Below are 17,247 nucleotides of genomic sequence, written 5' to 3'. Positions count from 1 at the left end.
CAAAGGGAAAATAAAATAAACCCCACCACAGCACAGTGAGAAGCCATGGTCATCTGTAGTGGGAGGTGGTAGGATGTCAATTTGCTGCAAAGAAATGGTTCAAAGGGCAACTTGACCATAGAGGGAAGATAAATAAAAGAGGAGGGCACTTCAGTCTAGCAGATAATAGCATTGAAAAAAAAAAAATCAAGCTGCTGGGAGGGACACAAATTTAAATTAAACATAAGTGAGGGCAATTAACTACAGGAACTGTCTATTGAGGGAGGCAATAGATCTTTTTCTCAGGATTGGAAGTCTTTATACATATTTTATACATAAACTGCAGGTCTTAACTGAGAAATTTTGTGGGTCATGCACATAAAGACAACCAAACAAACCCCCAAATCATTAGGCATACAAAAATGAAAGTCTTTGCATATCCTTTAGGAATTCTATTAGTTCAGGCCTGGGTTTTTGTTTTGTTTTGTGGTTGTTGGTTTGTTTTTCTTTTTCCCTGTCCAGTTGACAAAAGTAGCCTATTAAATTTGATCTACTGCTTTCAGCTTTTGCTGGTAAGCATTTCAGCTGACACACAATTTTATCCACAGCTCTGAGAGGCTGAAATGAGCCAGTCTGAATAGATTGGTCTGGGTTTGGTGGTGTCATTAATTTATGAATTTAAACTGATTGATCCTATAAGGTTTTAAAATGTATGACTCATGTCTGGAGGAGCTATCATAGTAATAACTATATATTTAGCATTTGGGGATCCAAATGGTTGGGAATATTCTTTCATATTCTTTTGTCTCAGAGTGAATTACCACCATGTGAAAAAATCTTCCTTCATCTCTTTTATTTTGTTTGTTGTTTTTTTTCCTAGTGTGGTTTCCCTTGTGAATTTCATTCTTTCCAGTAATACTGCAATTTTCTTTTGAGCAATGAAATAACATGTTCCATCAGTGGTCATACTAATGAAGCTGATTTTCTTTGACTTTAGCTCCATCCAATGTGAGTATCTACCTCTCCACAGACAAGTAATGGTTCACAGGCCATATCTGAGCCTTGAAGACTGTCCTCTTTTCTGACCAGGACTATTCCTCTGCATCCCAGGATTCCTCACTTATCTCACTGATAAAGTTCCTTCAACTACTGTCTCCAGATTATCTCCAAGGGAGACTTTCTCCTCTTTCTTCTGGTCTCTGCTGCAGCTTTAGTCTGGCCTCAGCCTCCTAAGAATCTACAGGGCTTTATTGTGAACTCATCCCATCTGACCTCTTTTCAGGCTTTTGTCCATTCCTATGTAAGCAATTTTCTTAGGCTGTGGTTGCTGCTTGACTGTCACAGGACTCCAGCACCCACTCTGGGTGCAGTTACAGACTGACTTTGCACATGCAATCACTGCAGTGAGCATACAGAATACTCACATGATGAGTGGTATGGATGATTCTTATACACACTGTCCATGGGGCAGACAGCAGGAACACTGTGTAACAAAGCAAGGAGAAGCTGGGATCTTGATTCCCCAGCTCTGGGTTTATAATCTCCTGTTTGAGAGAAGATAGCTCTTTAGAGTAGTAAATCACACCCCCTCATGTCTGATCTCAGAAGTATGTTAGCCATTTGGGAACCTGAGCCTTCTCTGCTTTGGTTCATTGCAGTCATGTGGAAATTGCCAAGCTGAAGAGTGCAAGGGAAGCCTGATAAATGATTGGCACTGTTGTACATAGATGATTGACATTGTTGCACATAGATGCGTGCAATGAATTACTTTGTTTAACATGTGTTCAGCTAGAAGTGCTCCAGAGTTCTACTATCCAAGTTTTTCTATTTATTTTGGAAACATTTCCCACTTGTAGAGAAAATGCCTCATGAAGCTGATTGGGATCTAACAGGTTGGTGTTCTGTGGCACTTAAGTGCCTGGAGCTCCTATGCACTGCAGGGTGTTTTATGATGTTAGTGAGTAGGGTTAATACTTAGTGCCTCTTGGAGAGAAAGCCACTTGTATTAATTGATGCCTTTTCATAAACCCTCCTATCATACATGGTTTTATCTTCCATTGCAAGTGATGTATACATTACTGATGTTAAGCTGTAAGAGCTGCACAATAGCATTGCAGTCTCCATAAATTCTGGCATTGGTTCTGGCACTGTACAGGGCTCTCAATTCATGTCCTCTTTCATATTTGTCATTTTAAAGGAGGATTACTTGTGTTAGAGCAGACAAGTTACTTTATAACTTGTGTTTTGGAGCACTGCGTGGTCATGGAGGGTTGAATGCAGTCAAGTGCTTGTCTCTTGTGGTCAGTGTCACCAGTGTCAGAATTAATACTTGCTCATGGAACCTTTGCCTCTCCCACTGAAGATCACATCACTGGTGATAAGTAATTAACCCACGCTTGCTATGAGTAAGCCTATGGACTGAGGAATCTGCCAGCATCTGGGTAAAGCAAGTACACCTCCTCTAAGAGACAGCTCTCCTTGACATGAGTGGCAATGATTATCATCCATAGGATGAGGAACTATCCCTGGTTCATAGTAAGGTATAGATCTCCCTTATCTCACAATACCTTTGCCTGCCTGCAGTGAATATGCAGAGTATGGGATCATACACTAGCCTCTTTGAATTGCAGCTTGTCAGGACAGATAAAATTCTGCCTGTTCTTTGAACTAACACTGGCATGAGTTAGTTATTCTGGCTACTGTGAAAGTGACATAGCAGAATAAACTCTTTCTTTTTGTTCTTTGTCAGATGCTTTTTCATCCAGCAGAGCCTCCCATAGCAATTCAGAGCAGCGCTGGCCAAGAAAAGTAGATCTGTTTCCTGTATGCATCTACCACCCTATTTATACGTGTCCCTCCTGGAGAAGCATAGAGCTTGGAGCTGCTGGTCCAGGCAGTGATCTTCCTTTTGCTCACAGAACTATTTGCTGTTGTCTCCTTTTGAGATGGATCTGGAAAAGGTGCTGTCTATTAACAGAAACACTTTCAGTCAGGGTGATTAATATCAGTGATCCTTTAGGGGGCTTTTTGTTTGGTTTTTCTTAAACAAGATGAAAGTTTCAACTCTCTTGTTTCCATTTGGTTCAGCTTGCTTAACCAAGTCTTCTTTTTTAATCTCTTGATCTAAGCATCTGTCTGAGTGTTTTGTTGTCCGAGTATTTCTCAGGTTGAGAGATGGAGCCCCATTAGAGGCTCTTTCGCCTCAGTTCAGGTAGGTGTTCCTTTCTTGGTATCCATGCTCTCAGGATTTTGCAGGATGATGTTCAAACCACTGAACTTCACATGCTAGGTCAGGAAAGATACCCTCTAGGTCTGCTGAACTTCACATGTTAGGTCAGGAAAGATACCCTCTAGGTCTGCTGTGTGCTCTTTGCTTTCAGACAGCATATTGGGCTGTATGTTTTCATGGACATTTAAAGAACAAAACAGAATATCGGTGTGTTTACACAGTTTTTAAATCCTTCATGAAATACCTGATTGCAAAAACCCCTATGGATCATCAGCTGATGTCAGTCACCTAAGGGGCGGAGATGAGCTGCAGCACAGAGCCTGGGCTCTGAGAGTATGGCTGGCCAGAAAGCTTTGAGCCCAAAGGGAAGGAAGGTTTCTAGTCAATGCAATATTGTTCCTGTAACTGTGGGAACATAACAAGTGGCTGTGTAAATACATGTATTTTATAGCATTCAGAAGTGATGGATATGCTTGCATTCTTCCCTGACATTATTGTTGATCTTTAACTACCATATGCCCAGGCAGCAACAGGTGCTTTGTTCCTTTGTTTTGGCACGATGGATTCAAAAGTCCCTGTTAGGCAAGACCTGGGTGTCCCTGGGGAACAGAACAGCTCTCCTGTAGTCTTGGCTGGAAGCAAGAAAATGTAATCATGTGCAGAAATGCACGTGGCTGCTCTTTGGAGTAAAGAGCATGCTATGGGGGAGGCTGTCCTTCTAGCATTGGGACTGTCTTGCTGAAGCTGTTTGGTCTTTGGGGCACTCTCTACAGCTGGTGGAACATTTGTATTAATGAAAACCAATTACTGAAATAAAACATGCAGGATTTAGTTCTTGCAAAGCTTGCCTTGGTAAGACATGTGCCACTGATGGAATATCAGGGTTTCTAATATCAGTGTCAAGGGAGAGGTGTTAGTCTAGACCCACCTGGAGAATTTCCAAAGACAAAAACTTCATCTTTCTGGGAGAATACAGAGGAAAGAACCCAGCAGGGCTCTGTGAGCTGTGTCTTGCCACTAGATTGCAAGTTTACTGTTGCATGTTCCCCACTGCATCTTCACTATGGGTTTTTGCTCTTGTAATAGGCAAAAAAAAAAAGCTGTACAATTCCACCAGTCTGTATTCTCTAACAGCTAAAAGTGAAAAGGGTGGAAGAAGAGAAGGAAAAATAAAGTGGGAAAGTTCTTTACAAGCTATATCCATCAGTAGGGGAAAAAATAAAAAAAGGAAAAAAAATTTTAAAAAAGGAAAAAAAAAAAAAAAAGGAGATGACTTCAACAGAAGATTTTGCAGTAAAAATTATTAAGCACCAAAAGTGAGATCCCAGTCCTACCAGTCTTACATATGGTTATTTATTGAGGGAGTTCACTTTCTGGTGGTCACTATAAAGGCAAAGATCTGTAGTATTAGATGAGGTTAAGCAAAGCTTTGACTCTTAAGGGTTAAGTTGCTCTAGCAACATCACAGCCCACTCACACTGCAGGAGCTCAGGTCTTATGGGACAGACCTCCTTAGGCAGATGTTCATATGAGCTCAGTACCCACAGTTGTGCCAGATTTTTAAAAGAACCTTTATCCTCAGATAACAAATTCAATGGCCCTAAAAGGTGTTACATGTAAGAATGGATATTGAGCATTTTTTTGAGACAAGGGAGTCATTTTAGTTGACAGGCTTACAAATCTGGCTCCTAACAAAGGGAAATTGAGAGTTTTGACAGGCATCTAAATGACTATGACTGTCAGGTGCCCATTGGACTCAAATGTATGAGAAGTGTGCAGCTCTCTTGAGCATCCTTAGATATGCCAGTTGAAGGCTGCAGCCAAGTTTCAGCAGCTGTTCTAATCTTTTCTACTGTGTGCTGGAAGCTCTGGGACCTGCAGATGGAGGGAACAACGTTGAAAGTCTGTGATTATGTTTGGTAATTACCTCATATATATTAGCTGTCCTATTTATGGAGCAAATGTGTTATAAAAAGAGAAAAGGGTATCAATGTGCTCCACATGATACTCAATACTGTGGGCAAGTCAATGTGTTGCATAAGACTTAATCTCCCTTAGAAGATGTGGCAGGAGGCTTCCATATTTTGCCTTTTAGGTACAATGTTTAGTTAAGATCCTGACATAGTCCTAAGGAGGGTTATGGTTAAGGAAAGCCTGTTAGAAAGGTGAAGATGATTAATGAGTGCAGAGGAGAGCAGCAAAGCTGGGGAAGGGCCTGGAGAATAAATCTTATGAGGAGCGACTGAGGGAGCTGGGGATGGTTAGTTCGGAAAAGAGGAGGCTGAGGGAAGACCTCATTGCTCTCTACAACTACCTGAAAGGATGTTGTGGAGAGGCTGGAGCTGGTCTCTTCTCACAGGTAATTAGTGATAGAACAAGAGGCAATGGCCTCAAGCTGCAACTGGGTAGGTTTAGACTGGACATTAGGAAGAATTTTTTCACAGCAAGAGTGGTCAGGCATTGGAATGTGCTGCCCAGGGAGGTGGATGAGTCACCAACCCTGGATGTGTTTAAAGGCTGTTTGCATGTGGTGCTTGGGGGTATGGTTTAGGGGTGAACCTTGCAGAGTAGGGTTCTGGGTTGAACGTGGTGACCCTGAGGGTCTTTTCAAGCCTGAATGTTTCTGTGACTTTGTGAAATGATGTGAACTGTGAGCTGGACAGTAGTGGTCATTTATTGACAGCATCTTGTAAAGCCAGGGAAAACAAAGTTTACATCTGATGGGTTCAACAGCCCATCCTCAGCTGTGGACAGCAGACCAAGTGCTTATGTGTTGTTTTTATAATGCCTGTGAAATAGTCCTTAAGAACCTAGACAGGTCATGCAAATAGCAGAAGGTGAGTGAAGCACCCTAGATGGTGTTTGCCATTGTCAGAAAGGAATCTCTGGGCAGAAATCACACAGTACTACATTTCTACCTCAGACCAGCAGATATTTTCAGCCTGGTTTCTGCAAGACTTCCACAAGCACAGTTCTAGTGCTCTGATGGAAACATTGCACTTGCAGGGCTTTTGTTTGAAGATCTGAAACATTTCAATGAGACTAGATAATGCTGAATTTACTTATGAGAAAGGGGAAAGGGATAAGGGAGGGAGAGAGAGCTTTAGTAGAGTGGATTGAGTCTTGGATTTGTCTCCTTGTGAACGTCAGTGCCCTTCCCAGACTGGGACAACACGAGGAATGCCCTGGTCAGATCCCAAGAAGTCACCTTCCAATAATTGTTGGGTGTTTTTGATAATCTGATGGAATTCATCCTGCTGTCATCATTTGCGTTGTAGGAATGGCCCTGCCCCTCTGTCACCTCTCCCAGGAACAGATATCAGATTGAGAAATGTGTTATGAACATCTTAAAGTGGCAGTTTCACAGCCTTCATTGATGCAGTCAGCAGTGCTATGGAAGCAACATACTCTTTGGAATTAGTCTGCTTTTCTCTCTGTCTCTGCTGTAGTTTGAATGTGAGAGAATTAATACAGAGAATATACTGTTTGCCAGCAATGGGTTGGGAATAGCTGCAGAAGAGCTTTGTGGCAGCAGCTCCCTGCTCTAGGCCACAGAGATGCCCTGGGGATTCACTTGCATCATAGCAAATGCCCTTAAGCACATTCAGAAGACAAATGTATATAGCACATTGCTCTTCCCACCTGGTTTTGTTGTTGTGGTTGCTCTTTGGTTCCCTCTGGGGCCTACACAATAATAAGCAGGTCAACATACTCACTTTGTTATGAGAAATAAATGTAGAAATAACATTTTAACAGATTAATTAATGGGAGAGTTAATTGAATGTTTCCTGTGTTTTTAGGAAGTATTGACTTTGTATCTGGCCTTTTTACCAACATAAATTCTTCAGCAATACAGCTCTCCCCAGACAGATGCTGTTAAGAGAGATGCTTAAAAGTTGGGACAGCCTCAGGAAATATCCTCTGAGAGTGGATTGTAATGTTCAGGGAAACCAAATAGACACAAAGAGATGAAGGCATCTCTGATGGCCACCGATGCTGTATTTTGGTCACAGTTAGAATGTTCTGTAAAAAAGATGATTATGGATACAGATAACTGCTCCCATAGAATCCTAAATGCTGGATGAAATCCCAAGAGCCTACCTACTTCACCTTCCTGGTCTTAAAGAGCTTTAATGAGGGAGATACCATAGCCTCTCTAGGAAGTCTGATTGCTTCACAGCTCTTCACTATCTACATAATGTCTGACCTGAGTGCCTTAGGAGTCTGAGCTTTCCCAAAGAATAGATTGTTGCTTCTCTCCTCTTATCAGCTTGTGAAAGTGTTGCCATCTAAAACTCACAGAATCATACAACATTTTAGGTCAGAAGGAAGACCTGGGAATTATCTAATCCAACCACTCGCTCAAAGTAGGGCTTAACTTCCAAGTTAGCAGAAGACCATTCCCAACCAAGTTTTGAGTACTTCCAGGGACAGAGATACCACAGTGCCCCCCAGGTCCTGCTCCAATCCTTAACCAGCCTCACACAACCCTGGATTGGAGCAACCTTTTTGTAACAGGATGGCACTGTTGATTTATTATCATCTGGTGACCTCCAGTAATCCTCAGGCCTTTTTCTGTAGGACAGCTGTATTTCTAATTGAATGGACTGTTGGTTTTGGGTAGTTGATTACCTCTGCTTAAGTGCAGCATTTTGCATTCCATCATATTAAATACTATCCCATTTATTTCTGATCCTCTATTTCCAGTTTGGCAAAACCATTTGAATTATAATCATTTAGCATTTGAATTATAATCATTCAGCATTTCCTGGCATGATGCTGTCTGCACATTCCATGGTAATGCTCTCTTCTACTGAAAATAAAATACTCTCCATTTGTGGGTGGACATATAGCTTCATTTATTTGCACCTCTCCCAGTCTGATGACAGAAGTGCAGAGCATCAGTCTGTGTTGGATTTTGTTAATGATTGGCCTTTGCAAAGATAAAACAGCAAGTGGAATTGGTTCAAAATCCAATTAAAGGGGATTCCAGTATGTTTGGCATGTTTGAGATCAAGCATGAGACAAGATAGCAGCGACAACAATTTATCTGGGGAGTTTAGAGAGAGGAAGAATGTTTACATTTACGTATTTAGAGGGTTTTTTTGTTTGTTTAAATCATGGTTTGAAAGCCAGCTCTTGGTGGGAGCTCTGTGCTCACAATGAGCGTGTTTGGCCTAGAGCACATGTATCTGGTTTTACTTAAGCCAAGCTGGCCACACTCATTCCACCCTGCACATGATCTCATTCCATGCTCCTTGTCATGGTATCTGCACACCATCCAGCAATATATTAACAGCGTGAGTAACGTATCTTGTGTTGATTATTCCGTCACCATGGGAGAAGCATGTCTTGTCTGGTAAGGAACTCAGATGGTTTTAAACAAAGCTCCACACTTGTGCTGCAGAAAAGTAGAGAGCTACGCCTTGTGTTAGCAGAAAGAATTGAGAAGGTGTGTGCTGGCCCTTGAGTAAGGCCACTTTGGGACTCAGACCAGCTACAACCAGAACAGATTGTGGTTCCTGCCCTGACAAGCTCCCCTTACACTGTGAAAAGGACGTTTGCACTGCTGCCAGCTTGCTTCATCAGTTTGTACTCTGTGACACTTAGGGCACTTTCAAATTCTCCTTTTAGTCTGGGAAGAACAATGCTCCTTATAGTCTTTATTTTGCATTTAATGAAACGATCAGGTTGGTGTTAGAAATGCAATGTGCTGTGTGTCAGCCGAGTGGAAGAAATGTCTCCAGGCTGCAGGGAGGAGATGGAAGGCTTGAAAAACTTGTTCAGCTGTTCAGTGTTCATATTTGCTCTGTGTGCAGTGAACAAGCTGTAATTTGTGCCCCTGCTGGGCCTGTTTACAGTCTGTGCTACCCACAAGGCAAGCTTTCTGCTATGGTCATCTGTCAGATTGGAGGGGAAGGGCCATTGCTAGTGGCTTTCATTAGAGACTGCATCATTCTCTTTGCATATTTACTGAGCTAAGCTCCAGCTTCAGCTCTCATCTGTGTGATGAAGGACACACTACAGCAGCTCAAGTGTGACAGCCCCAAGGCCCTTTATAGAGGTTAATTCAGCTTTAGATTGTGTTGGAAGCAAAGCACTCCTCATCTGGAGAGGGGTAAAACTGAGGGACTGGGGCCTGAAGCTAATTGCTGCTTCTCCTGTATGCAGTCCCCAGAACATATTTTGACCCAAACATGACCCTCCCTCAGTCCCTATGCTACGTTTAAAGTGCTCTGTCTTGTTCTACTAAAAAGGACAGGAGAATCTGGCACTCTGCTTTTGCTGCTTTTTTGCTTTTTTTTTTTTTTTTTTTGTGTACAATCCACAGCTGGCAGTTGGAGTCCCTGCTTCCCAGGTTTGGTCCTCCTTGGCTCTGTAGCCTCCCTGCAAACAGGAACTGAAGGACCTTTCTGGTGCATAGGGTTTTCCTGGCCTCCTACTGCTGCCTTTTTCTCTGGAGAGTAGCCTCCGACTCATTAAGGACACTGTGTATCCAAACCCTCTGTGTCTCTTGCCTCCTTATATGGTAACATGAAGAAGTCTTAACATTTTAGTTCAGATTTGCAGTTACCCTGATTGTCTTTTCTGCTGGGGAGCTAGAAACTTTAAAACCATGGGCAAACCAGTTCTTGCCCCAAAGAACCCACCCATACCTTGGTTCATACACATGTATGCCACTGTCTCACTACTGTCTCACTGCAGCATTAACAATGAAATTCCCCTAAGAAAACATTGAAGCAGATGGAGTTTTACTCACCCTCATTTCTTTCCCTTCTAGAAGGGACTTCAAGATACTTGTTGTTATAACAGCAGAATTAAAAGGCTGAGACAGGAGAGTGCCAAGCAGGCTGCGGGGGCAGAGCATGCTGACACAGAGATGGTAGTGGGGAGTGGGAGCAGGAAGTAATGGAGCTGGGGATACCCTTGGAGGGACTCTAAGGGGCTCTGCACTCTTGATCCATCACATCCAGGCATGCAGGGAGTGGAGAAAACGTTCCTGAAGGGGGGGAGAATTGTCCCTATTCATCTCAGAGCCAAATGCGTTTGCGTGACTTTTCCCCAGTGCAGACAGAATCCACTCTACAAAACAGGCAGAGCAGTGAGCAGACCTAAGTTTCCCTGATTGTCAAACCCTCATGCTTGTCTCTGGCAAGTCCTTGAGTGACTTTGCATGAATTTCTCAGAGCCTGGAGTGATGCAGTTTTGCACTGTGTTAGCAGAGTGCTTTGACAAGGTGAAATGTTCTTGTCCAGTCCACTCTACTGCAGGCTGTGTCCTCCACTGGCTACAAGCCCATTGGTGGATATAGTGATGAGGGTGTATGTAAGCATGAAACCATAAGGAAATAACTGCAGTTAATGACTGGAGACACATTTAAGGGCAGAAACAAGAGATCATGATGGCTAAAGGAGCTCCAGAATTTTTCAGGGCCTGTGGGAGCTTGATGTCTCTTCAGCCCCAGCTGCTAGCATTTAAAAAGGCATATGAGGTGGGTTTTGGTTTGTTTTTTTTTTTTTCCCCCTTTAACTCTTCCCTACATTTCATGCTGATGAGAGAGAAATCCTGACAAGCACTGAGAGCTGCACCCCCATGCCACATATCTCCCCAGTACCTTGTCATCCTCAATTTTAAAAAGTAACTGTAGGTTTTTTTCTCGTGGTACAGGTTCCACCATATTAGCCGAGCGGCTGGGACTGTCCACACCAAGCTCGCCCACATCGACCCCCAATTCTCCCACTGTCCTCTGCAGCGGTGTCTCTGACCCCATTTTGTCTACATGTGGCTCTGGCCCCCTCTGCAGCTCTATCAGTGGTAAGTGTGGTGGGATCCTCCACCGCCTTTCCTTTGCCTCTCCCCTGCCTGCTCCTGCACTGCCTCCCTTCGTGGTCTCACACAGAAGGATTCTAAAGAAGGCTCTGAGGAGACCTTATTGTGGCTTTCCAGTATCTTAAGGGGAGGCCTACAAGAAAGCTGGTGAAGGACTTTTTAGGGTGTCAGGTAGTGATAGGACTAGGGGGAATGGAACAAAATTAAAAATGGATAGATTCAGATTGGATGTTAGGAAGAAATTCTTCCCCATGAGGGTGGTGAGACACTAGAATGGGTTGCCCAGGGAGGTAGTAGAAGCTCCATCCCTGGAGGTCTTTAAGGCCAGGCTGGATGTGGCTCTGAGCAACCTGATCTCGTGTGAGGTGTCCCTGCCCGTGGCAGGGGGGTTGGAACTGGGTGATCCCTGAGGTCCCTTCCATCCCTAACAATTCTATGGTTCTATGATTCTATGATATACAGTCCTTGAGGAGGAAGGGAGAGCCTCTTCAAAGGCTGTTTTCTGTCAGTTTTACGTGGAAGCTGCTTAGCTGCCTAAACATCACCATTTCTTCAACCTTTTTTGTCATGGAAGGTCCCAAGGGAAGCAGCAGAGTGTTACATGCATGGCTCTGCAACACACAGCTCCTTCTGGAAAGCTGTGTGGCAGTTACCTGTTGCATGCTAGTTTAGACTGGAGCTATGGCTATGCCTCCAGCTCCCCTTCCCCTCTCCATACACCTTCAGTACTCTCTTCAGAAAAAACCCAGTATTGATATTTTTAATATGTTGATCAATTCCAGTAAGATTTAGCTGAAGGTATGTGCAGTAGAAAATAATAGGTTGTTTTGCAGCATTTTTAAAATCCCAGGGGCCTGCATGATCCCAAAGCAGTGATGGTAGAATATATGACTTACCAAATATTTATCATTGTCATCCAAACCAAGTGTTTTTCTCTGAAGGTACCCACCAGTCTCCAGTATAATAACTGATGATGCAAGCATTCAGATTTTTAATGAGCTTTTGGGGAAAACCAGTAGAAATATTCTTATCTCACTACTTCATCTGGCTTCAGGGCTGAGACCTCATTACAGGTGTGCCACAAACATACATAATTACTGCAGCACCCTCATAGCTCTCAAAGCAATGAGCCACTATGAGCTAGGTGCTGGCTTTGCAGATACCACCTACCCCTGTCCTGAAGGAGCCACACGGGGTGGTTTGTAGGCAAGCATTATGGTCCCACATCCCTGGAGCAGCCTTAATGAAGCAGCATGGCTTGTCTTGGGAGCTGCTACCACCATGTGCCACCCAGCTGCTCCCTTTTCAAAGAGATGCCTTGATCTTCTCCTCCTGACGTTTCCTCCTTTGTTAATGTTTAGACAGTGGTTTGGAAAAACGTGAACCGCTCTTTGTCCCTGCTGGGTGGGCACAGCTGCCTCTTGGTTTGTTTTGCCTTGAGCAGCAGGTACTGCTTTTCTGCTGCCCTGAGCTTGGCATGTGAACCAGGACTTGGTGAGTGGGACAAGAGGTCACAGGAAGGACCTCTGATATTGGAGCATGCGTTTCTGCTAGGGCATGGTTCCTTCCTCTCTAGCTAGCTTCAGGACAGAAATTACCCTGAGATATCAGGAAGCCTTTTAAGCAGCATGAGTGACCCTGTTCTTTGTGTTTCAGGCACAGCTCCCAACTCTCCAATCAGCTTGCCTGAGTCACCCATCTCCCCATCCATCTCAGGGCCCTGGGGAGATGAATGCACCATCTGCTACGAGAACATGGTAGACACCGTCATTTACTCCTGTGGACACATGTGTCTCTGCTATTCATGTGGGTTGAAGCTCAAGAAGATGGCCAACGCTTGCTGCCCCATCTGCAGACGAGCCATCAAAGATATCATCAAAACATACCGCAGCACTTAGAGCAGCAGCAGATGCTGTTAGTGGGGACTGGACAGGTGGGGAGGAGGCTGTGAAACAACACAAGTCTTGGTCTCAATTTAATCATCCGTGAGATTCAAAAACTATCATCCACCACCACTCTGATCCTCCCTTACATGGACAACAGATGAGACAAGCTTAGATGCTGCTCTTCTACCCTCCAAGCCAGCCCTGGGGCTGAACTCCCATGTGTCAGGGAAGCTGCGATGGACTACTCTCCCTTCTGGATTTTAAACTTTATCTCAGAAGAAAAAACAGCTGGTGCAATCATCCCTTTTCTACACCTACACAGCAGAGAGGAGTTTAGCAGGGACAGAGTAAAAGGTTCAATGCTACACATCTCCTTCCAGTGACACTCAGTGTGGAGAGAGCAGCTTAACAGAAGAGGAGACATCAGCAACGTGTTTCGGGGTGCAACAAGCCTGACCATAGGAAGGACAGAGCAAGGCAAGCCTTGACCCAGCAAGGGAGGTGCAATGAGCACTTTCACAGTGGGAAGGCTGGGACAAATGCAGAAAAGGACACAAGATTTGTGAAGCAAAACCCACTCCATGTCTGCAGGCAGATGAACAGCTCCATGACATCTCCTTGACTGCTGTCTATTCCTCCTCCCTCTCTGTTTCCTAGCAGAGGCATTTATGGTGGGCTTGGCAGCCAACACTGGCACTGGCCTTGCTCCTTTCTGGTGGTGTCCAGCCACCACCTGTTGCCATCCCACTGCACAATGAGCAGCTCTCAAAACCCACCACCTCGTTGCATGCAGGCAGCCGGAGGGATCCAACAGCATCTGTGCATGCATGGGCCTGCAGGAGAGGTGTCTCTGCCACCTTTACTTCATCTCCCATCTACACAGCACTTGTGAGGGAGAAAATAAAAGGAAAAAAAAAAAAAAAAGAGAGAGAAACCAACCCCCTAGCCCCACTGGGGAAGAATGTATAAACCCACATGTCTGCGGGTTTCATTTACTGGTAACTTTATCACTGTGCTTTAAGACCAAACCAGCCAGGTGGTACTCAGCCCTTCACAGCCAGCCTGCCAGGACATGGCTGTCCTTACATGTTAGGAAGCAAGGAAAGAAGAAAGCATAACTTGAGGGATTTGGTTTGCTTTGGTTTATTTAAATAAATTCCCTTCTCTCCTGCCCTATTTGGGAACCCTGCTGTCCCCATGGTAGGTGCTTGCAACGGCAGCTCCCTTGGTTGCCATGTGACAACCACCACTCTGCCGTGGCCACCAGCCTGGCTCAGGGCTGCTGGCCCTTGGGCCTGGACAAGGTGGCTCCACAGCAGCAAGAGCTGCTGTCTCTCTTCCACCTCAATCCTGCTGCCTTCCAGGCCCACAGGGCCTGCACCCTGAGGGGTGATCAGAGCTGAGGCACAGCAGCAGTAGTAGCGTTCACCTCACCCTGATGCCCCCCAGGCCAGGTTGGGGAAGGCCAAGGAGCTGCACCACTCCTGCTAAGCCTTTTCCTACCCCTCAGCATACAGCAACATGAAGGAACAGCATGGCATTTAATACACAAAGCTGCTCATTGCTGGGGCCATCATGCCCACCCCCCTCACCCTGCCCCCAAGCAGCAGGTGGGTGAAGGAGCACTCTGAGCTCTCCCAAAAGCACCCTGTCCTCTCAAGGAAATGAAAGAGGCTACTAGATAGAGAGTGCATGGTAGAGTCTTTCTGTAAAGTCATCACCATCACTGCAGCCTACTGTGGGGTTTTGCAGTTCCCCCCAGCCTGCCTCAGCAGGCAGTACCAACTTGAATGCTGATATTCTGGTTACAGGGATTTACTTTATTTCTTTGCATACCTCTCATGTACACCCCTCATCCAGCCCTGCACTCCAGGCCAGCTGTCAACAGCTCCAGAGCATCATTGCTTCTGTGCCCAGACACACTTACTGAGGGGTGGGAGGAGGCCAGGTTGGCAGGAGCCTGGGGGAAGTCACAGCAGCTATGCCAGGAGCATGGCAGGTCCACAGGCATGCAGCCAGCCTCCAGCTTGCCTGAGGACAGAGCTGGCACCAGCAGACACAGGAAGCCTCTTCCTGTAGTTACACAAACTCCAGTGCAAAAAGTTTGGAAAGGAGGAACCCATGAGATAATAGAAAGTTGTCAATGAAATAGTGGCTGTGGGGAAACGTGCAATAAGCAGCCTCCCAAGACTTAACCACACCAGTGGGACCAGTTCCCCTCTGTGCAGGGCAAGCCAAGGGGTATATTTTATTTCTAAAGAAACTCCATCCATGGGTATCAAGTGCAGTGGTGTGAATTCCCTTCTCACCTTTTGAATTCAGAGTGTTTTAATATTTAACTGTGTTTGTTTTACTGTGGACCAAACTCTAGGAGTTAGCAGAAGCTGAAAGCTTCCCCACCCTCTGAGCTCAAAATTGGAGTTAAGTCCTGCTCCTGGCATCAGCTGGCCTCTGGTTGAGAGCAGGAAGGAAGAGAGCAAGGCTCTCTCCAGAGGAAAAAAGAAAAAAACAACAACAAAACAACAGCAAAAGCAGCAACAGTAACAACAATACTAACCTTTTGTTTTGTTTGACTGGTGTAGGTTCCCACGTACCTCTGTGTTCTTGTGTCATTTGCATTTCATTGCTTTATTTTAAAATGTTTTTGTGTTCTGTTTAAAGAGAAGAATAACTCATTGTGAAAAAAAAAATTGGGTAACTGTGATTGTGAATAAAGTTCATTTAGGTATCCTGCAGCAGCATGGGCAACTGAGTGTTCACCACTTCCAGAAGCGTTGCAAAACACAATGGGCAAGAGGCAGAGGTAAGAGCAACAGTGGCATGAGGGCCTCTTTCTTGGGGAGAACCAGACAGCTCTCTTCAGTGAGAGAATGAGGGGCTGCTGAGAGCTGGATAATGAAGAGCCCCCTGATGGACCCAATACACACATAAGGAATAAAGGGAGCCACAAAAGTGAAAGCAAGGGCTAACCACGTTCCAGCAAGCTTAAGCTCCATGCTCCTCTGTCTACTCATGTCCTCCCCAGGGAGAAGCTACAGGTGCTTTACTCTCATTGCCTTGCTTGCACAGGCTCTCCTGAGTCCCTGTAACCACAAAAAGCAGCCCTCCACCAGCACAAGAAAGCATGTTGTGAGGAAACACAGGACCATAGTGCTCAGCATGGTAGGGGCTAGGAGATGGCTAAATGATGAAGCACAGTAGTAGAAGAATATCCTGTGTGCTCAGCCCAGCAGAGATGTCTACTAACACCTGACAGGATGAACTACCAGGCTGAGATGGTTCACTGACAAGCTGTGGTCTGGACAAGGGAGGTGCTGAGGCAAGCTGCAGCTGCTTCCTTAGAATGTGGCAAGGGACATAGGGACCCAAAGGGGATTTGAAGTCTCCAGTGATGTCAGTTCCCTCCCAAACCACTAAGTCCTCTGCTGGAGGGACCTGCTCAGGAGCACACCTACAACCCAGCTGTGCAAGATCTCCTTCATCATCCTTTTTAACTGTTCAGAAGATGAGAGACTAGCTGGGTCACTGTCTCTTTTCACAGGACATATTTGAGTTGGCATCTTTACCCTCACTGAGTTGCTATGTCTGCTAAGGGACAGGGACATCTCAGGAGAGGTGTCCTCATCATCTCCAGCCTATTCCACTCTTAACAGCTCCTCAGTGGAGTAAAACTTTCCAGGCTGGGTAAAGTGAAGCCACTTCTATAACCTGTTTCCTCCACACCCCGAGGAACACTTAGTTGTTGGAACAAGGCATGTCTGCACATTCCTGAGCCCAGTTCCTCCTTTCCCAGGGCCAGGAGGACCTGTAGTGGGTCTGGAAAGCACTCTCTGGCCACAGTCCAGCCATAGGAAGCCTCTTTATCCTCTCAGGAGCAAGTGACAGAGCTGTAAAACACAGCCTGCTCCTAGAAACTGAAGAGACAGCCCCTACTAACCATGCTGAGCCCAAGCACTGCCACATAGTAGGACAAGTGAAGTGCTAACACTCTGGGCCAAACTTATATCCTCCCCTGGCATCAGCAAGAGGGACCAGGACAGGTATCCCTGCGTTTCCCCTCTGATAGCCCCAGCCTGTTCATTTCCTCCTGTAGCTGCCATGTGCAACAGCTCTAGAGAGCTTTGCATCCTCATCTGCCGAGCACTGCCACAGTCATCCTGCCCTACCTACCCGGATCATCACCATCAGCTGATGAAATCCAACCCAAACGTGCACTTTCACCATTGCTCCAAAGCTGTTCTCCAACGAGACGAGGCACCCCCCTGCTTTCACGGCAGGGCCGTACCCAGGCTTTCCTCGGCCGACGGCCAGCTGCGCCACAGC

At 45.4% G+C, this 17,247-nt stretch overlaps 1 protein-coding gene across 1 annotated transcript in view; it reads left to right on the top strand.

Annotated features, from left to right (window-relative positions):
* The window catches only part of NEURL1 (neuralized E3 ubiquitin protein ligase 1), a 165,540-nt gene extending 152,604 nt beyond the window's left edge, over positions 1–12,936 (top strand). Inside the window, exons 5-6 of the mRNA XM_054382490.1 lie at positions 10,877–11,023; positions 12,695–12,936. Coding sequence (XP_054238465.1) covers positions 10,877–11,023; positions 12,695–12,936 — 389 coding nt within the window. The remainder of the gene's footprint in view (positions 1–10,876; positions 11,024–12,694) is intronic.
* Positions 12,937–17,247: the final 4,311 nt, after the last annotated feature.

The sequence above is a fragment of the Indicator indicator genome, chromosome 7, assembly GCF_027791375.1.
Source record: "Indicator indicator isolate 239-I01 chromosome 7, UM_Iind_1.1, whole genome shotgun sequence".
Lineage (NCBI taxonomy): Eukaryota > Metazoa > Chordata > Aves > Piciformes > Indicatoridae > Indicator > Indicator indicator.
Note: the sequence above shows the minus strand (reverse complement) of the source record. Positions and strands in the feature narration are given on the sequence as shown.